This window comes from Otolemur garnettii, unplaced genomic scaffold (genome assembly GCF_000181295.1).
Source record: "Otolemur garnettii isolate 467f Iridium unplaced genomic scaffold, OtoGar3 scaffold00021, whole genome shotgun sequence".
NCBI classification, from domain to species: Eukaryota; Metazoa; Chordata; class Mammalia; order Primates; family Galagidae; genus Otolemur; species Otolemur garnettii.
In genome coordinates, this window is record NW_003852416.1 from 21,853,510 (window position 1) to 21,876,621 (window position 23,112).

General features: G+C 35.7%; 1 protein-coding gene and 1 pseudogene across 3 annotated transcripts in view; both read left to right on the forward strand.

Moving 5' to 3' along the window:
• Positions 1 to 23,112, forward strand: part of HPSE2 (heparanase 2 (inactive)) — an 807,441-nt gene that overhangs the window by 534,281 nt on the left and 250,048 nt on the right. For all 3 annotated transcript variants that reach the window (XM_003787277.3, XM_003787278.1, XM_012803570.1), the window contains one exon: positions 4,213 to 4,384. In XM_003787277.3, the coding sequence (XP_003787325.1) occupies positions 4,213 to 4,384 (172 nt within the window). The remainder of the gene's footprint in view (positions 1 to 4,212; positions 4,385 to 23,112) is intronic.
• LOC111724301 overlaps positions 5,496 to 23,112 on the forward strand; it is a 22,011-nt pseudogene continuing 4,394 nt past the window's right edge.

The following is a 23,112-nucleotide window of genomic DNA, read 5'->3' on the forward strand; positions in this document are numbered from 1 at the left end:
TATTAGTTTACATTCCCACCAGCAGTGTAGGAGTGTTCCCTTTTCTCCACATCCACGCCAGCATCTCTGGTTTTGGGATTTAGTGATATGGGCTAATCTTACTGGAGTTAGGTGATATCTCCTTAGTGGTGTTTCTTTTGGTAATGTTAGACTTCTCTCTCTCTTTTTTCTTTTTCTGTTCACTTTAATGAAAGATATGTTAATTTGTTGGTTTTTCCAAAGAACTAAATTTTGCTTTCATGATTTTTTCCTATTTTTTAAATACTCTTTATTTCAACTTTAATTTTTGTTATTTCATTCCTCTTTTTTGGCTTGGGTTTAGGTTTCTCTTCTTTTTCTCTTTTTTTTAAGGTAGAAGTGTAGGTTGTTGATTTGCAGTCTTTATTTCAAATATGGGGGTCTAAGGCTATAAATTTCCCTCTAAGCATTTATCTATATTCCATATATGTTTATATATTCTGTTTTTATTTTAATTGTACTCTAAATATTTTCTGATTTCTCTGTGATTTCTTCTTTGACTCGTGGTCTATTGTTTCATTTACAAATATTTATAGATTTTCAAAATTTATTTCTGTTATTGAGGTTCTAGTTTAATTCTGTTATGTTCATGGCACATCTATGGTATGACTTCAGTCCTTTTAAATTTATATTTGTTTTATGGCCTATGTTGTAGTTTGTCCTGAAGGATGTACTATGTGCACTAGGAAAGGAATGTGTATCCTACTGTTGTTGGATGGAATGTTCTATAGATATCGATTAGATCAAGTTTGCTGAGAGCATCACTCAAGTGTTCTATATCTTCAATGATTTTCTCTTCAGTTGTGTTATATACTGAGAGTGTGGTATTGAAGTCTACTATTGTTAGTTTTTTTGTATCTCTCTTCAATTTTGTCAGTTTTTCTTTGTGTATTTTGGTGTTGTAGTTAGGTATGTTTATGTTTATAATTGTTACAGCTTCCTGATAAATTGAGAGCTTTCTTCTCATTATAAAATGTCTTTTTATCATTATAAATTGTCCCATATTGTCTCTAGTAATGTTTTTGTTTTAAAACCTATCTTGTCTGATATCAATATAGTTATTGTAGCTCTCTATGACTACTGTTTACATGGTTTATCTTTTTTTTTTTTTTTTACCATTTTACTTTAGATCTGTATATGTCTTTAAACCTAAAACGTGTCTCTTTATCTGGATCTTATTTTTTATTTAGCCTTAAAATTTCTGCTTTTAATTGAAATGTTTACCATTTAAATTATATGTAATTGTCAAGCTAATTGAATTTACAAGCACCATCTTGCTGTTTTTCATTTATTTCATGACTTTGTTCCTCTGTCTTGTGTGTACTGACTAGGGTACCATTTTAATTTTTATTAATTTTCTTCACTGTTTCTTATTACATATTAATTCACTATGATCTACTTTTAAGTAATACTAACTGAATTCTAGTTTAATATAGAAACTTGCTCCAGTATAGTTTCATTCCTCCCTTATGCCATTATTATTCTAAATATTACATCTTTATATGTATAAGCTAAATAATAGTTTTGTTATTTTTTTACATAATTGTCATATAAACCAGTTAAGAGAAGAAAAGAATAATATTTTCAACTGTTTTTTATATTTATCCATGTAAATACCTATATGGATATTTTGTAATTTTTTATGTGGTTTTGACTTATCTTCTGGTGTCATTTTATTTCGTTCATCTGATGGGATTTTCTTCCTTATTTCTTATAAGTCAGGTTTACTCACAACAAATTTTCTTCTGTCTGTTTTTTTTTTTTATGTCTAAATTTCACATTCAATTTTGAAGGGCAGATTGATATATATGGAATTACTTGTTAACGGAGCTTTTCTTTTTCTTTTTTTCAACATTGTGACTCTGTCACTTCACTATCTTCTTGCCTTAATTTTTTCCAAGAAAAACTCAGCTATTAATCTCATTCTATTTTCCTGTGTGTGCTGAGTCCTTTCAAATCAAGAATTTCTATTTGATTATTTTGTTATAGTTTCTTTCTCTTTATTTATATTCCTATTTGCTAAATCGTTATCACTATACTGTTCTTTAAATTTTTATTATTCTCTGTAATTCTTTGAACATATTTATAATAGCAATTTTTAAGTTTTTGTCACTATGTCTAAAACTTAAGCCAGGGGTCCTCAAACTTTTTAAACAGGGGGCCAGTTCACTGTCCCTTAGACCATTGGAGTGCTGGACTATGGGCCCCGGGACGAGTCGGCTACTAAGCAGGACAGGCAGCTGCAGCAAAAACACCCGCTGGGCTGGATAAATGTCCTAGGCAGGCTGCATGTGGCCCACGGACTGTAGTTTGAAGATGCCTGACTCTAAGAAGAACTTTTTTTTTTTTTTTTTTTTTTTGAGACAGAGCCTCAAGCTGTCCCCCTGGGCAGAGTGCCGTGGCATTACAGCTCACAGCAACCTCCAACTCCTGGGCTCAAGCGAGTCTCCTCCCTCCGCCTCCCAAGTAGCTGGGACCACAGGCACCCGCCACAACGCCAGGCCATTTTTTGGTTGCAGCCATCATTGTTGTTTGGCGGGTCCAGGCTGGGGATTCGAACCCGCCACCTTAGGTGTACGCGGCTGGCGCCTTAGCCGGTTGAGCCATAGGCGTCGAGCCAGAAGAACTTTTTATGAATTTTTTTTCTGTGTATAGGTTACAAATTCCTATTTTGGGGGAGGAGTGGTTCAAAAGCTATACATTATAGATTCTATTTTTGGAGCAACTCTGAATTCTGAATCCCATAGGTTGTTTTTATGGTTTGTTTTTAGTGACTTTCCTGAATTATTAAAGTTTGTCTCATTTGCATCATATAGCTTTAGCTATCAGTTAAGTTTTATTTTTAATTTTTAATCATTAAAAACATTTTAAGGCCAGCCTGCAAGGAGTTGCTCTTAAGTCAGCATAACTCAAGGGTAAGCCAAGGACTGATCAGAAATCGTGCTTAATTCCTTTGAGCCAGTAAGTTTGTGTGGGTTGGGGAACACATTCAAAATTTAGGCAGTTTAAAAGGCTGACTGCATTTTACATTCTAACATGCTTTCTTATGGCTCCTTTATAGTTTTCTAGGTTTCACATCCATTTGTGAATGTGTGGCTGGCTAGGGATCTCTCTAGTCCCTCCAGAGAATATGCAGCATTCTAGATTACAAAGGGTATGTGTGAGTTTATCAAAGCTTATTGTGGCTGCCTTATTCTTCAAATTGCCCTATTAAGTTGCTTGCAAGTCTGCAAGTTTATGTCTTATCCCTATTAGTATCACAACCTCAAGCTAGCTGAGATGTTGGCCTTGCTGGATCGCGGGCTCCGTTTCAAATTAACCCCCTCCAGCACTGTAGCTGCTGGTTTTTAGGAATTTCCCTGTCCTTTTAGAATTACTTACTTTATGGAAACTGGAGGAAGAGTCTTGCTCAAAATTATTTCACTCAGCTACTTTGTTTTTAATGAATAGTAAGTTTTTTTCTAACTTTTGGTGTAATCACCATCTTTATGAGGATTTTTCTTCTTAACATGTGTAATAGTTTCCCGAGCCTGCCTTAGCAAAGAATCACACACTTGGTGGCTTAAAATAATAGATATTTATTCTCACCCAGTTCAGGAGGCCAGAAGTCTGAAGTCAGAGCAGGATTGATTCTGACAGCTCTGAAGCAGAATCTATTCCATGCCTCCCTCTTAGTTTCTATCGACTGCCAGCAATCCTTAGGATAGCAGCACGTCTCCAACCTTTGTCCATTGTCACATAGCATTCTTCTCCCTGTGTATATGTATAGTGGAACTTCCACCTCCTTTCTCTTATAGACAAAAGCCATTGGATTTAGATCCCACCCTAATCCATAGTGATCTTATATTAGCTAATTATATCTTCAAAGATTGCACTTCTAACTGAGGTCATATTCTGAAATTCTGGTAAACATAAATCAGGGGTGGGGGAGCAGGTACTATTCAATACAGTACACCATTCATTATGAAGTATCACCTAAAAATCAGTATGGTCCCCCTTGAGGTGATTTTTTTGTGAAGATTACTTTTTTCAAAGTAATGACTAGGACAGCAAGATGGTAAGTTTTTGTTTGAGTGATTTCTCAAATTAAGATAATTTGATTATTTTATTCATATTGTTATGAAAAAGGCCAGGAATGGGTTGGCAGAGCCTCACTCCTCAAAAGTCTGATTTACATGTCTGATTTTAATCTAGAGCCAAATAACTATCGGACCATGCATGGCCGGGCAATAAATGGCAGCCAGTTGGGGAAGGATTACATCCAGCTGAAGAGTCTATTACAGCCTATCCGGATTTACTCCAGAGCCAGCTTGTATGGCCCTAATATTGGGCGGCCCAGGAAGAACGTCATTGCCCTCCTAGATGGGTAGGTCAGATTATTTAGCTGTTCTTATAACATTGCTAATTAAATGTAATGGATTAATGTATTTGTATTTTTGCTGGTTATTCTTGGTCTTAAGAAAAAAAGGAAGAACTTTTTCCATTGTGATTTCCCCCATTCTAACTCACAGATTCCCCTCCGTGGTCAGCAGGGGCTTTATCATTATCTTGAGGATGAGTTGAAAGGATGTATAGCTTTAAAAACTACATTTAATATTACAACACTTAATAACATCATTTTATATTTTTTAAGAAGCAAAATACATTATTTCAGTGACCTCTTACAGAGAGTATAATCTTTACAAAATCTTGGCCAATGGAGTTGGATTAGAAGGCAATAAAAAGGAACAGACTATGGATACATGTAACCATTTGGGTGAATCTCAAAAAAATTATGCAGAATGAAAAAAAAGCAATCTCTAAAGTTATGTTTTGTATTATTCCATCTATATAATATTTGAGAAAAGGCAAAGTTATAGAAATGGAAAACAGGTTACTGGTTGTGTGAGGTTAAAGAGGTAGTGGTACATATATCTATATTTAATACAGATTCATTGCCCCCACCAAGAAGGACCCTGGGGATGAAGGCACTGTTAAGTATTTTGACAGTGGTGTCAGATATATGACCCTACACAGATGACAAAATTGTAAAGAACCAAACACTTATACATATATACAGGTATAAATAAAACAGGTGAAATCTGAATGATATTGGTAGATTGTATCAATGTCAATATAAAAATCAACACAATGTATTCATGATCTATGTGTAGATGACTTAATAAAAGGAAAAAAATTTAAAAACATATTCTGGCCATCATATTACAGTTTTCCAAAACATTACCACTGAGAAAAACTGTGCAAAATGTGTGGGAATTTCTCTTTGTTGTTTTTCCAACTGCATGTGAATCTGAAATCATCTTAACAAAACTTTTGATTAAAAAAAGGAAAAAGAAACACTTCAAATACTTTCAGATTAAAGTACAACAGAACTGATGGACTTATTAGATATTCAGAAGAATTTCTGCCACTTGATTTATTTAATTTTGACTGAATCTGATAATTATTTTTACAAGTATTGATATGGATGAGATACTATGTTAAAAGTTCTCTGCTTCACTCCTGCTGGTCAGCCAGGCATAGGCTGGATAATTGAGATATCCATGCAGGTTGGACTCAGTTATCCAGGGACAGAGGAAATGTCTAACAATGAATTTGTTGCCAGTAAAAAGGTAGAATTTTAGGCCAAGAGAGCCATGGTCACATGAGGAAGGCTAAAGGTGTATGCACTAAGGCCTAAAGTGCAGCTATAACTGGAACAAGAAGGATTAAAACAATGAGGTTGAGAGATACAAGAGTCATCTGGAGCATAGTCTCCATGCACCAAGGCACACTATTTATGTGACATCTATCGTAGTCTGGAATAGATGTGGTTATTCCTACAAACTCAAAGATGAGTTAAGACAATTTCCAGTGGCATTCACAGGATGATTATTGAGGTTAGAGGAATGTGGTAGAAGTACAAACAGAGAAGGACAAGGAGAGGGAAACCTTGTATCGTGGATGGCCCTTGTGACTCTTTTCTCCCTTTTCTGGAGACTGAGTCTTGATCTAAGCTTATGAACATAGCAACATTAGTAAATGGTTGAAAAGGCAGAAGAATTTCCATTGTAACAGGATTAACAACCTGAAATTTAATGTTAGGCATTTTTGTCTTTACAAAAGTCCTCCAGCTCTTTCTTCAACTCCTATTCTTTTCCCACCCTTCTCTCTCTTTCTCTCTCTCTTTTTTTGTTGTTGTTGTTGCAGGTTTTGCCTGGGGCTGGCGCCCTACTCCTTGAGCCACAGGTGCTGCCCTTCCCACACTTCTCTTTCTCACCTTCTCCCCCAGGAGCAACTTTCCCTTTTTAGTAGTAGTATTATTATTATTTGCAGTTTTTGGCCAGGGCTGGGTTTGAACCCACCACATCTGGCATAAGAAGCCAGTGCCCTACTCCTTTCAGCCATGGGGGCCGCCCTTTTTTTTTTTTTTTTTTTTTGAGACAGAGCCTCAGGCTGTCACCCAGGGTAGTGCTATAGTGTCACAGCTCACAGCAACCTCCAACTCCTCGGCTTAAGTGATTCTCTTGCCTCAGCCTCCCAAGTATCTGGGACTACAGGTGCCCGCCACAATGCCCAGCTATTTTTTGGTTGTAGTTGTCATTGTTTGGCAGGCTTGGGCTGGATTCGAATCTGCCACCTCTGATGTATGTGGCTGGCACCTTAGCCGCTTGAGCTATAGGTGCCGAGCAAACTTTCCCTCTTTTTTTGCAGAAAAATTTTATGATGTTGGCCCCTGCTCACAAAAATAGCTTTCAGCTCTCTTTGCATATTGAAATTACTGAATTTTGAAATTGCTCTGTGTATATGGAGAAGACTGTATGGGAGGTGGTATGAATGGAATGGAGATGAAGAGGTCAGTTTCATTTTACTTCTTATAATTAGGGCATAAAGATCATATGGTATAAAACTTTCCTCACATTTTGTGGTTACACAATCAAGCAAAGCTAATAACACTGTCATTTACGTCCACATAGTTATTATTTTGAATTATTCTTTTTCTTTAATGGCTTCATTAATGTATGCTCATATGATTCATAATTTCATCTTAGTATCAATCATGATATCAATCACTCATTCATTCTGCAACTGTTTCTTGAGCAACTGCTATGTTCCAGGTACTAGGTTAATAATAAAACCAAATACTTTCTTTGCCCTCATAGAGCATTCACTAGGGTAGGGAAGGCATTAATCAATGGACCTTAAACATAAGACAATAGACAATAATCAATGGACCTTAAACATAAGATTAATCAATGGACCTTAAACATAAGACAGTATTAGGAAGAGGTATATAGTGCAATGAATGACAGTTAAGGGGTAGAGTTTGGTTGAGTTATAAAAGTCATGAAAGAGTTCCCTAAAGAAATGACACATAAGAGAAAGAGAAATATTTAATTACGGTAGAATCTAAAAGGTGAGTAGATTCATCACTTTTAACTAGACAAAGTGAGCAGTGAACAGTATCTATGTTCTTAGCAAAAAGAAATGCATCTGTAATGCCCTGGGGGTGACAGAAGGGCTAGGAGGCTAGAGAAAGATAAAGTTAGAGAAATAGTTAAGACTCATGTTACACAGGAGCTTATAGGCATAAAAAGGGTTTAGAATTTCTTCTAAGTACATTTGGGAACATACTGAATGTTTTTCAGCTGGAATAAATGGTTTATTATACAGGGCGGCCATAAAGTTCGTGTGCAATTTTAAATGAACTTTATGGCCACCCTGTATAATAAATCATGTTATGTCTACTCTGTGGAAAATGGATTGAGGAGAAAGCAGGGAAGTTAGTGATAAGACTGCTGCTAGTGTGCAGAGAAAGAATGATGGGACCTGGACTAGGGTGTTGGAAGTAGAATTTGTAGAACATGATGATATATTGGATAAGCATATGATGCTGTGACATAGGAATATGTAAGCAGTTGGGTAAATGGTATTGTCATAACTGAGATGGGAAGAAAATTATAACTTAGGTTTCAAGTTATGTTTATTATGCTTGCATCTAAACGGAAATGTCAAGTGCATTATTGAATACAAATGAAGCGATCAAGGCATCTACTAGAGAGTTATTAGCATGAAAACAATAATAGGAATAGAGGAAATCATTTAGGAGAGTGTAAAAGAGGAAGCAGAGGCCCAGGAGAGGGCCCTGAGGAACTTGTGCATTATAAATAGGTAGGAAAAGAGTAAAGGCTTCAGAAGTGAGAGGAAAGGAAAGAATGTAGTGCACACAAAACAATAAAAGAGGGTTTTGAATTAGGAAGGAGTGCTGCTCGGAGGTCAGGAAGTCAAGTAATAGGAGGACAGTGAAATGCCTTTGGATCTGGTTGGTAGCACTGAGAAACAGTTCAGGAGAATAGTGGGAACAAAAGTTTGGTTACTGTAGCTTAAAGAGTGAAGGGGGGGTGAGAAATTGGAAATAATAATATGGGCAACAATTCTTAGGAAAATTTTTACTGTGAAAGCAGATAGAAAAATGAAGAGAGATGTGTGGTCAAGGAAAATGATGGCAATTTCTCCCTTTTATTGGTAATAGTAGTACAGGTTTGTAGGTTATTAGGATATATTCATGAGAGGAGAAAAGCCAGATCAGTGATTTTTAACCAGTGTGCGGTGAGAGGATCCAGTAAGAGGATCCTAGGTGTGCTCTAAAACTTTTAAAAGATCATTAATTAAATTACTTTTGAAAGAAGTTTAAAGCACAGTAAATATATTCATTGTTTTACCCTTTTTTTGGATTAGCATTAATTTAAATGTACCAGGAAGTTTAACATGGTTCAAGTGTGCCATGAAAGGTTGAAAAACACTGAGCTAGATGATACAAGAGAATGAGGGGTATAACCTAATGAGAGGTCCTTTAGGGTTAGAAGAAATGGAATCCAGACCTTCATTGCATGGAGAAGGTAATTCCTCCAGGATAACATAAGGTAAGAAACAAATATTTCTCTATGTAAGAGATAAAAAGTCGTACTTGGGAGAAGCCTCTACCATGTACATTAAGTGTAGTCAGGGCATCCTGGGTTTTGTATGTGGTGTAAATATAAATGTATAGAAATTGGTTTGTTATGAATAAGTCATGACTCTTGGATATAATAATAAGCAACATGTCATAGGTATGAAGCATGTGACTGGGGTATTGTGGTGGGCTCCACTTCCTCCATATCCAAAAATAAAAATAGGACTCAAGAGACTAGAGAAGATCACTTATGGCTAGAAAAAATACTAATGAACCTTTTTTCTTTTATGTGCCACAAAGAAAAAAATGAGGATTTATCTTTCTTAGTGTACTAAATATACAGTGAAATATAATTAGAAACACATAAACATTTCCAGCAACTTGAACTAACAATAACAAAAATGTCAGCACTCTAAATTACCAGTTCTGTAGTCCTTTCTAATCCTCTTGGTTACACAGATATAATTTTACATAGTTGTAATCATTGTATATGCATCATTTTGAGTTCTACATATTTTACTCATTGCTTCATTTGACCCTTTCTTTATTTCTACATTTTTCTCATATTCATCATTCTTAGTAGCAATAAACTATTCCATTGTGTTAATAATGTACCAAAGTCTGCCTAAGCTTTCCCTCACTATTGGGCATTTGGACTATTTCCAGTTTTTGCCTATAATATACAGCACAGCTATAAACATCTTTATACAAATAGGTTTTTTATTTCTTTTGAATTATATCCTTGGGCTATATTCCAAAAAGTTGGGTTTCTAGGTCAAAGTCTATGATAATTTTTATGGCTCCTACATTTTTTGCCAAATTTCTTTTCAGAACAATTTCACCAGGTTGTATGACAGCCATGTGTTAGTGTATCTTTTCCCTCAGTACCCAATAGCAATGAGTATTGTTGTTTTTTATTAATTTGTTTTAATTAATACAAGATCATGCTGCATGGTTGTTTAAACTCAAATTTTGTTTACTACAAATAGATCTGAGTAGTTTCCAAATCCTTATGTTGTCTTGTTTCCTCTTACCCCAAGTTTTGTAGTAACACAAAAACCATTTTACCTCAGGCCCAGACCAGACACCATTTAGATTCAGTCCTCTCCTATATCCATATACTCAATTAGTTATTAAGTACTATAATTTCTGACTTCTTAGTATCATTCATATATATTATCTTCTTTTCATTTTAATTTTAAACCTTTTCATTTTTCCTCCTAAGAGATTTTCTGTATGTAGTTTCAACTTTAATAATTTTTCTGTATAGATTTCTGAGTCATTATTTTTAGACTCATTAAATTTATTTCATGTCATTATGGCCACTTTTACAGCTGTGTGGACTTGTTTCATGGCACTGTTCAAAGAATTCATTAGCTAACGAGTATTTTACATCCAAGAGTTTCAGTAGCACAGCAAAATGGAAAAGAGGTTCACGAGCTGCTGCTTGTATGTGGAATTTGGACTCAATTATTTGGACAGATGTCTAGAACATTATCACTTTATTAGTACTGTTTTTAAGATCTAATAAATTATTCCTAGGAAACCTGTCCTGCAGGTGTTCTTCGTTGTATCTTTGTTCTGGGTTCACTCACAACATACCTGACTTATTGGTGCCCAAGGATACCATAGGGTACCCTTCTATGCAACTCTTCTACCCTGGCAGTTCTGAAGGCTGGTCAAGGCAGAATAATGCCCCTCTGCAAGTATAAACATTTTCTACAGCTTCCTGCTTTCCTCCCTAGTCTTGCAGCTGGTGGGCAGCATTCACACAGGGGTCTCTATGTCACCCTTAAATTGTACCTAAACAACAGGGTTCACTGAATGGGGACTAATGCTCCTTTAAAACAGTCATTTTCTTTAAAAAATGTATCTGGTTATTCTTGCTTGAAATCCAAACCCTTTCAGATGCACTCATGGGCTTTAGGGTCTGTAGCTGCCTTTAATTTGCAGTTAATAAGCAGCTATGCTCCCTTGTACAATCTTCCTTCTAGCTACATCATAGTACAGTACACATAAATTTTGGAAGATGACATACTCTTGTTTTACTTTTGTACCCTTTTTTATTTTGTCTCATTTTGTTTGGAATACCACCTTCTTCTCTTGTTTTTCCTTTTTACCTAAGTCTTCTCTGACAACCTTAGGCTGAATTTCTTCTGACCTCCTATGTCCTTGCATAGCTCTGTGTTTTTACTCTGATAGCATTATCAAATTGATGATAATAGTTGCTGAGATATCTGCCTCCCCTGCTGGACTATAGACTAGGATCCAGACCGAATCTGATTTATTCATTCTGTATCTTCAGATCTTAGAAATATGGTGAGAGTATTATAAATACTTGTGGAATAAGTAGTACCTCTTTTATTACTCATTCCAGGGTCATCTGACATGAAAACACTTAGCATAATTATGATGGCGAAGTATTTTAAATCATTGTATAAATAAATATTGGATAAATTATGGTGACTTTTATAAATCATGGTGATTATTTTTAGTTTTATATAACCAAACCAATTTTTAAGTTTTAAAAGTTTTTATTGAAATGTAATAATTGTACATTTATGTATGGAATACATGTGATATTTTGATACATGCATATAATATGTAATGATCTAATTGGGGGAATTAGGATAGTCATCATCTTAAATGTTTATTATTTCTTTATGCTGGAAACACTCCAACTTTTCTTTTCTAGCTATTTTGAAATATACAATAAATTATTAAGTATTATCATTCTACTATGGTATCCAACACTAGAACTTATTCCTTCTAACTGTATGTGTACCCATTAACCAACTTCTCTTCATCTCTTCTCCCCCCAACTCTCCTTAATCTCTGATAACTACCATTCTACTCTCTACCATGAGATTCACATTTTTAGCTCCTACATATGAGGGACAACAAGTGATATTTGTCTTTCTATGCCTGGCTTATTTCAATTGATATAACATCTCCAGTTCCATGCCTGTTGCTGAAAATGACAGATTCATTACTTTATATGGCTAAATAATATTCCATTGTGCATTTATATACACATTTTCATTTATCCATTTATCTATTCGTGGACCCTTAAGTTGCTTCCATGTCTTGGCTGTTGTGAATAGTGCTACAATAAACAAGGGAGTGCAATTCAAATGAGTAGGATGGGGATTCCAATACAATTATTTGTTTATTGCTGAATAGCTCCTTTACTGGCAGTGCTGTGTGAGCTGGTGCTTTTTGTGATGCAAGAGCCATGAGTTGTTGGCCAAGATTTTTAGTTAAGCTTTATCTGTTTCTCTACTGATGTTTACTTTGTCTGCTATGTTTCTCATAGTCAGCAAGTTTTCCCGAAGGTCCAGCTAAGATAATTGATTAAGATGGCTGTGATAAACACAGATTTTCAGTGTAGATGAAAATCTACTTCAGAAGATTTAAAAAGGATACCATCCAAGACTTTCAGGGTTAGGGAGAAGTCAATGCCTAGTTTTAGATTTTCAAAGGACAGGCTAACTCTCTACTTGGGCCTAATGCAGCTGGTGACTTTAAGTTAAAGACAATGATCTCTTATCATTCTGAAAATCCTTGGACCCTTAAGAATTATGTACTCCACCCATGCTCTGAAAATGGAACAACAAAGTCTAGATAACAGCACATCTGTTTACAGTGTGGTTTACTGAATATTTTAGACCCACTATTGAGACCTGCTGCTCAGAAAAGAAAGGTTTCTTTCAAAGTACTACTACTCATTGACAATATACGGAGTCACCCAAGAGCTCTGATGAAGATGTACAAGTAGATTCATGTTGTTCTGCTAAGACAAAATTCATTCTGCAAACAGTAGATCAGGGGTCATTGTCACTTTCAAATTGCATTATTTAAGAAATACATTTTGTAAGGCAATAGCCAGTATACATAGTGATTCCTCTGATGCATCTGGACAAGGCAAATTGAAAATCTTTTGGAAAGGATTCTCCATTCCTGATGCCATCAAGAACATTTGTGATTCATGAGAGGAGATAAAAATATCAACATTAACAGGAGTTTGGAAGAAGTAAAGTTCAAACTTCATAGATGACTTTGAGGGGTTCAAGACATTAGTGGAGGAAGTAACTATGAATTTGGTGGAAATAGCATGAGAATAAGAATTTGAAATAGAGCCTCTCAGTGCTTTGGGAGGTTGATAATTGCTAGAGGCCAGGAGTTTAAGACCAAACTATGCACCACAGCAAGACCCCCATCTCTACAAAAATATTGAAAAATTAAACAAGCATGGTGGCATGTACCTGTAGTCCCAGCTACTCAGAAGGCAAAGGGATCACTTAAGCCTAGATATTTGAGGTTACAGTAAGCTATAATATGATGAAACCACTATACAACAGCCCAGAGCAAGACCTTATCTTAAAAAAAAAAAAAAAGAAAGAAAGAAAAAACATAAAAAGAACAAAAAGATATTTTTGAAACTAAACATGAAATTACTGAAATTAAACTTAATAAAGTTTAGGCAATGATTTATTAGATATAGCACTAAACACATAAGTGATAAAAGATTGATAAATTGGACTTTAACAAAATTAATAATTTTTGAGCATCACAGAATACCATCAGGAATGTGAATAGACAACACAAAGAATAGGAGAAAATATTTGCAAATCATACATTTGTAAAGGACTTGTATTCAGAATATATATAAAGAACATTTATAACTCAGTAATAAAAAGAAAAATAACTTAATTAAAATATAAGCAAAAGGGATTTGAACATTTTTCCTAAGAAGATATACAAATGGCCAATAAGCACATGAATAGGTTTAACATTGTTAGTCATTAGGTAAACATAAAACCCACAATGAGATATCATTCCATACCCTCTGGGATGAATATAATAAAAAAGACATATAGTAACAAATATTAGAGAGGATGTAGAGAAACTGGAAGCTTTATACCATGCTGGTGAGAATATGATATAGTTTAGTACTTTGGAAAACCATCTGGCAATTACTTGGGTTAAACAAAATTAACATATGACTAAGCACTATCTAAAATAAATGAAAATATTTGTATACATAAAAACATGTACATGAATATTCATAATAGCATTGTTCATACTAGCCCCCCAAATGGAAACAATTCACATGTCCATCAACCAATGAGTGGATAAATAAAATGTAGTATATCCATATAATGGACTATTTTTAGACAATAAAAATAAATGAACTAAAATAAATGAACTAATACATGTTATAGCATGGATGAACCTTGAAAACATTATGACCACTGAAAATGAGCTAGTCACAAAAGGCACACATTGTGATTCACATTATATAAAATGTTATAATAGGCAAATCAAATAGAGACAAAAAATAGATTAGTACTTGCTTAGGACTAGTGGAGATTGTGAGGACATGGAAAGGGACTGATAATGAGTACAGGGTTTCTTTTGGGAATGATGAAATATTCTGGAATTAGATTTGTTAATGGTTGCACAGTCTTTAAGTATATAATAAAAACTGTTGAATTTTACACTTTACATGGGTGAATTACATGGTATATAAATTATATCTCCAAAAAGGTGTTAAGTATCTAATAAAATAATTGTAGGATAAAATTAAGAATATCTCCTTTACAAAGACCTTTAGATGAGATAAAATATTATTGATATAGAGGTTCAATTCAGGATATACAACAGCTGTCTTATGAAAAAAGATCCAGGACCAGAAACAAGGAAGTAAATATGATTACAGAAAGAATGAAAACTTTACCAACCTTAACAATATTCAAGTAGAGGGACAGGTGACAGAAAATAGAAAGTAGAAATGGAGAGAAAAAAAATAATACATATGGGGAAGTGCCTGTGACTCAAGGTTAGGGTGCCTGTCAAGGGTGGCGGGTTCAAACCCAGCCCTGGACAAAAAAAAAATATATATATATATATATATGAAAGGTGATATCATTTTATAATATATGAAGATTCAGAAAATTTATTATCTAAACTGTTGGAATAATAAATGGAGGTAGAGAAGAGGAGGCCCAGTAAATGAAGCACATGGAATTTGCTTGACTGTTGCTTAGAATGACTTACGGCAGCACTTTCTCAAATGTGCTCTGGAGAATATCAAGTTCTTCAGGATATGAACATTATGTGGAGGGAAAAAAAAACATTAAAAGTTCTGTGGTTAAGTAAGTTTTAGAACTTCTGGGATTCACATACTTACTGAAATGCTTCCTGGCACCTTTATTACATTAGTTTACATTCTGAATATCCAAGAAAGGGATTTAGCATGTAGAATTCTCTGAATTTATTTGATCACAGAGTTTCATTTTCAGAGACTGTTTTGAGGAATTGGTGTTCCACTAACATGTTTGGAACACATTGACTTAGACTATGAGTTCTGGTTTAGGTGAGGGATGAAAGTAGAACAAGCACTAAAAAAAGAATTACAAATTGAAGAACTCAGGGAGCCTGCACAGTTTCATTTGGGGTCCACTTGCTTTTATTCTTGTCCCCCTCCAATCTATTCACTACTCAGTTACCAGAAAAACCTTTACTAACATAATTCATATGATGTCAGTCATGTGTTAAAGACTCTTTAATGATTTTTCATTGCTCTTAGCATAAAATTTAATCTCCTTACCATGGATCACAGGGCTCTATGATGAATTATCTGGCTTCTATCCAGCTCATCATTTTTATCTTCTACCACATTTCCTTTTGCTAACTTCACTCAGGCCACACTGACAAGGTACATGCTTAGCTTCTTGAATGTTCTTCTCTCCACATGCCACATGACTGGTTTCTTATCCATTAGAACACTTCCTTGAGTTACCTAAATAAGTAATTCTCCATCTACGTATCTTGATAGTTCTCTTTATGGAATTTATTAAAATGTATAACTATATATTTATTGTTCATTTACTTGTGGGTTACATATTATAAATTCCATAAGAGCAAAAAGTATGCCTTTTATGTTTACTATTGTATCTGCAGTACTGGCATAAAGCCCAGTACATAATAGGTACTCAAAGTTGTTGAATGAAGGAAGGAAGGAAAAGAAGAAAGTGCTTAGTACAGTTCATGGCACATGTTGACACCCAAATAAATGTTAGCCACACCTGTCAAGTAGAACAGATGAATTTCAAAGATGAAAAGGCAGGATTTAGTCTCATAGCTCTTTCACATGTGACTCAGTGTAGCTTTCTAATCAGCTCATAGAATTATATGAGGCAACAAACTACAAAGATTAGCTACAGTAACATATCAGTGTAATGAGGGTAAAGCAACTCTACTTTCCTCTTGTAAACTTGCTTATGCCACATTCTTGTTCAGAGTGGGAAGATAAAGACAATTTGGTACACAGAGTAATTATCACAATGTTATTTCTAATAATTGTTCTGTTTAATTTCAACTGTGAAAGAGTTACATGATTTGACCAAACTACAGGAGGAGAAAAGAGAACGATACATTACTCTGAGTTTATAAAAAGAACATTTTCATCTCTGCCTCTAGAGATAGACCCAAGTTGTTCAGTGCTCATTAACAAGGAAGCACTGGCTATTACAAAGTTATGCTCCTTAGCTGAAAATTGTGTTAATGATCAGTTACTTCTAAACTTGCTTTCTTTTCCTTTTTTTTTTCCCTCAGAAAAGACTTCTTTCCTGATTGGAGAGGTGACCTAATTCTTTACCCAAACTCAAGCTTATGAATTATTGCCATTATGATGAAGGATGTTTTTCTCTGCTGCTAATATCAGAGACATTAATCTAGGATGGAAGTTAGAACATTGGAAAAGGAGGCTGGAATCCTAGAACACAGATTTAGATTTGACACTTTATAAATCAAATGGTCTTGGGAAATATTCTTCCTCACTTTCTTCTTTTCCACCCACCTTATCCCTCCCCTCCGCACTTTTTTGCCTTACAACTGTACTTTTTCTTCCAAGAATGCTCTACTCTTACAGGTGCTACTCAGATCACAATTTGTCAAAGGTTTAGTTTACATGTGTTGTCCTCCTTTATTAGAAGTTCCTAGAGGGATTGTTAAAAATGCATTTTGATTCTTAGGCTCCAGCTCAGACCTCCTAAACCAAATATATGAAGATAGGACCTAGATACTGGCACTCTGAATAATGATCTCAAGGAATTATTTACATAGCAAAGTATGGGAGAAGTGTGACTAGTTGTGACAATAGACAATCCAGTCACCAGCTGCCATCTAGATTGTCCTATTCTGAAACAGCGTTGTAAAGGCACAGAGTGACAGCATGGGACACCAGAAGTGGAAAAGATGAGAGAAGGAAGCCAGCTTGAGCAGCAGTTGAAGGGGAGCATGGAAACCCAGAGTCTGCATGGGGAATTGTTGGGAAATTAGGACTGATGGAAAACCTCTCCCACTCCCCACAGTCCCTGCAGGGGTGGGCCAAGGAATAACCAAGTTCCTGGGTAGGTCTGTCCCACCAGGAAGAGAGTATGGAGTGAGGCATATAGGAACTGGAAACCCACAGGAATGTTGGGTGCACTAACATTATTGGCCCTTTTAGGGAGGGTCAGAGAGGCAGAAGTCTGTCCTGTGGCTTCTTTGGGATGGAGTCCATAACTTGCTGCTGGGCACTTCCCTCACAAAGTGAAGTCTGGGCATAAGATCAGGAAAGCAGAGGATCCATTGGCCTACTTAGCATTGGGGAGACACAGCTTACCACCCCAATTCAGCAAGCCACAGGGGAGGTACAGAGATTGCTGAGGCCTGAGTCTGTTGACTTCCAGGGACTCTGAGTTGACCAGCCACTTCTACCTTTGGCTGTGCCCTCCAAGTTCAAACAAACATCTTTGGGCTGATTCTGCAGTTCTCCTAAGCAGACCAGGGAGATTGCACCTTACCCATAGTCCTCCTCTCAATCTCTGGGTCCCATTAAGATTACTGAGGCACAATTCCTACTCAAGCAACGAGACCTAACCCCTTAACATGTCCCAGAACTGGGTTATGATATCCTTCAACATTCAGCCTACCCTCCAGGCCTATGGACCCCTCCCCCACCCAGGGTCTCCAAAAACAAGAATAGGAAACCCATCCCTGATCTCCAACCAATTGATGACTGCTAGCCAACTCAAAATCAGATACGGACATTCACATTCAGAAGCAGCTGTTCCTGCTGATACTGGAGCACTACCTAGTATTCTCACTAAAAATTAACTCTCTTGGATACCTGAAAGGATAATGGGTCATTTTAACCCCAAAACCCAGAGCTAAAGAGAAACAAAAGGAAAGAGGAAAAAAGAATGTAGGAGAAGAGAAAAGAAAAAAAAAAAAAAAAGTAAGCAAAATTCAAGAAACCACATATGAGGAGAAACCAGAAAAAAATTTCTGGCCACATAAAGAACCTAAACAGATCAACTGCCCCAAGAAATCACAATGGAACTACCACAGGAGATTCCAGCTATAAAGAAATTGTGGCAACAGAAATGGAATTCAGATTATGGGGAGCAAATACAATGAAGGGCATTGAAGGGAAAGTGGAAAACCAGCAAAAAGAAGTCCAAAAGATATCCCAAGAAATTAAAAAAGTGAAAGACAAATTCTCTTAGGATCTGTAAAAAATCAGAAAGGTCATAACTTAGCTTAAAGAATTGGAGGAGATATTCAGAGAGTTTCACAATATACTAGAAAATTTCAACAGATTACACTATGGAGAAAGCATCTTAGACCATGAAAACAGAGCTCTTGAGCTAACTCGGTCATTTAAAGAGGCAAAAAAGAAAAGAGTAAAAGCAGAGCAATCTCTTAGACTCATTATGGGACTACATTAAGCATATGAATATAGCAATATGAATTAGCAGTATCTCTGAAAGAGAAGAGAGTCCCTAAAGCATGGAAAGTCTAATTGATGATATTACAGTGGAAAATGTCCCAAATCAAATGAGATTCAAATATTATTGAGCCCTGGGTCAACTCAATTCAGTTAGAATGAAGGAAAAACTTCAATGGCTAACCTACAAGAACACACCCATCAGGTTAATAGCTGACTTCTTAGTAGAAACTTTATAAGCCAGAAGAGCGTGGGCACCTACCTACAATCTTCTTAAAACAACTGCCAGTCTGGGATTCTGTAACCTATAAAATTAAGTTTTATATTTAATGGAGAAATTAGATATTTACTGACAAGCAAACATTGAGGAAATTTTCCACTACAAGACCTGCTCTGCAGGAAATACTTAGACCTGTACTATACATAGACCAATAGCAAAATGAAGATTAGTGAAAACCAAAGGACAAACCCTCACTATCACAATGGCCCAGTTGAAAAAAATGTGGAAACAGAGCCCCACACAACAAAATGAAGAGAACTCCATCCTGCCTATAAAACCTCTCAATAAATGTGAATGACTTGAATTTCCACTGAAGAGACACAGGCTGGCTGACTGGATGAAAATGCACAAGCCAAGTATATGAAGCTTCAGGAAACACATCTAACCCCCAAGGACAAATCTAGCCTGTGTGAAGGGCTAGAAAATGATGTTTCATGCAAATGGAAATCAAAACAAAACAGGAGTTGAAATTCTTACTGCAGAAACAATTGTCTTCAAAGTAACTAAAGTAAAGAAAGACAAAAATGGACACTATATAGTGGTCAAGGGAATAATCAAACAAGAAGACATTTCAATTCTAAATATTTATGCACCCAACTTGAATGCTCTCAGATTTATAAAGCAAATCCTATGTGGTCTGAACAATATGACAAACAACAATATAGTAGCCAGGGAACTTCAACACCTCACTGAACAACTGGACAGATCCTCTAAGCAGAAACTAAGCAGAGAACAATGGACATAAATATGATTCTAGAACAAATGACCTTAACAGACATACAAAACATTTCTCTGCAGTACTACTTAATATATATTCCTCAGCTTATGGATCATTCTCCAAGATTGATCATATCCTAGATCACAAATCAAATGCCAACAAATTTTAAAAAATGGAAATTATACCTTGTATCTTTTTTTTTTTTTTTCTTTTTTTGAGACAGAGCCTCAAGCTGTCCCCCTGGGTAGAGTGCAGTGGCATTACAGCTCACAGCAACCTCCAACTCCTGGGCTCAAGCGAGTCTCCTGCCTCAGCCTCCCAAGTAGCTGGGACCACAGGCGCCCGCCACAACGCCTGGCTATTTTTTGGTTGCAGCCGTCATTGTTGTTTGGCGGGTCCGGGCTGGGGATTCGAACCCGCCACCTTAGGTGTACGTGGCTGGCGCCTTAGCCGGTTGAGCTATAGACGCCGAGCCTATACCTTGTATCTTTACAGACCACAAAGGAATTAAAGTAGAACTCAATTCCATCAGAAACACTAATTCCCACATGAAGTAATGGAAACTAAACAACCTATCGCTGAATGATGGATGTGTCAAAGAGGAGATAAAGGAGGAAATCACTAGATTCCTGGAACAAAATGATGATGAGAGCACAAGTTATCAAAACCTGTGGGATATTTCCAAAGTAGTCGTAAGAGGGAAATCCATCCCATTAAATGTACATACACTGAAATCAGAAAGAGTGAAAATCAATAATCTAATGAGACACCTCAAGGAACTGTAAGAGGAAGAGGAATCTAACCCTAAACCCAGCAGAAAAAAATTAATAACTCGAATCAGATCAGAACTAAATGAAATTGAGAACAAAAGAACCATTTAGAAGATTAATGAAACAAAAAGTTGATTCTTTGAAAAGATAAATAAAATCAGTGAACCCATGGCCACTGATGGGTTCAATCAGATGTTTGTTTCAAGCAGAAACAAAAAAGGAGAAATAACTGATACCACAAAATATCATCCTCAAATATTACAAAAATCTCTGTGCAGAAAATTAAGAATGTGGAGGAAATGAAGGCATCACACTGCCTCTCACACCACCTGTCTAGACTCAACTAGGAAGAAGTGGAACTCTTGAACAGACCAATATCAAGCACCAAAGTTGAAACAATAAAAGCTTTCAACATAAACAAGTTCCAGACTGGATGGTTTCACACCAGAATTCTGCCAGATCTTCAAAGAGCTTATACCTATATTGCATAATCTATTTCAAAACATTGAGAAGAAAGGAATCCTTCCCAACTCCTACAAACTATATATCACCCTGATACCAAAACAAGGAAAAGAAAAAACAACAACATCAAGAAAACTACAAACCAATATCATTAATGAACATTGACACAAAAATACTCAAAAAAATCTTAGCAAATAAAAATCAGCTACACATCAAAAAAGTAATTCACCATGTTCACATGGGCTTCATTCCAGGGATACAAGGTTGGTTCAATTATTGCAAATCTATAAATGTAATTCACCGCATAAATAGATGTGAAAACAAAGACCATATGATTTTCCTCCCAATAGACCCAGAAAAAGCATTTGACAAAATTCAGCATCATTTTTTGATAAGAACACCTAAGAAAATTGGCATAGATGGGACATACCTTAAACTGATAGAAGCTATCTACAGTAAACTCACATCCAACATCATACTGAATGGAGAAAAACTGAAATCATTCACTCTTAGAACTGGAACCAGATAGGAATGTCCACTATCACCACTACTATTCAACATAGTACAAGAAGAGCTAGCAAATGCAATCAGATAAGAGAAGGATATCAAGAGTATCCAAATGGTGACAGAGGAGATCAAACTATTGCTCTTTGCTGATAATATGATCTTTTACCTAGAAAAACCCAAGGATTCAACCATGAGATACCTGGAATTGATAAAGAAATAAAGCAATGTCTCAGGTTATAAAATCAGTGTACACAAATTAGTAGCCTTCACATACACCAATAAAAGTCAAGCTGAGAATCAAATCAAATCAAAGGCACAATATCCTTCAATATCCATCAGAGAAAATTAAATACTTCAGAATGCATTTAGCAAAGGGTGTGAAGGATCTCTAATGAGAGCTATGAAACACTGAGAAAAGAAATGTAGAAGGATATTAACAGAAAGAACGTATCATGCTTATGTCTATACTACTCAAATCAATCTATAGATTTAATGCAATACCTGGAGGGGAGAGGATGAGTGCAGGGAGGGTGTTTGATGGGACAACACATATGGTTCATCTTTACAAGGGTACATGTGAATCTTTCTAAATGTAGAATATAAATGTCTTAACACAATAACTAAGAGGACACCATGAAGGCTATGTTAACTAGTTTGATGGAAGTATTTCAAATTGTATATAAAACCAGCACTCTGTACCCCATGACTGCATTAATGTACACAGCTATGATTTAATTTTTAAAAATATATGCCAAATCTTGTAGACAATAGAAAAAGAAAAACAATTACCAACATCATACTTTAAACATATTGAAAAATAGTTCCACATTGATATGCAACCAGAAAAAAAAAACCAATAGTCAATGCAATTCTACAAAATAAAAACAAACCTGGAGGCATCACTTTACCAGACTTCAGTTCATATTACAAGTCTATAGTGATCAAACCTGCAAGGTATTGGCATAAAAATAGAGACATAGGTATATAGAACAGAACAGAAAATCTAGAGATGAAACCAGGGCCTCATATAACCAAATAATCTTTGACAGAGCAAATAAAAACATACACTGTGGAAAATAATGATTCAATAAATGTTGCTGAGAAAACACATATTAAAGACTGAAACTGGGCCTATACCACTCATAAAAAAATCAACTCATGATAAAAGATTTTTTTTTCCTCTTGACCTATTTTTTTTTATTAAATCATAGCTGTGTACATTAATGCAGTCATGGGGTATAATGTGCTGGGTTTATATACAATTTGAAATATTTTCATCAAACTGGTTAACATAGCCTTCTTGGCATTTTCTTAGTTATTGTGTTAAGACATTTATATTCTACATTTAGTAAGTTTAACATGTAGCATAGTAAGATGCACCATAGATGTGGTCCCACCAATTACTCTGCCTCCACCCATCCTCCCCTCTCCCCTCTCCTTCCTTTCCCCTTTCCCCATATTCTTGGGCAATAATTGGGTTATAGCTTTCATATGAAAGCTATAAATTAGTTTCATAGTAGAGCTGAGTACATTGGATACTTTTTCTTCTATTCTTGAGATACTTTGCTAAGAAGAATATATTACAGCTACATCCATGTAAATGTGAAAGAGGTAAAGTCTCCATCTTTCTTTAAGACTGCATAATAT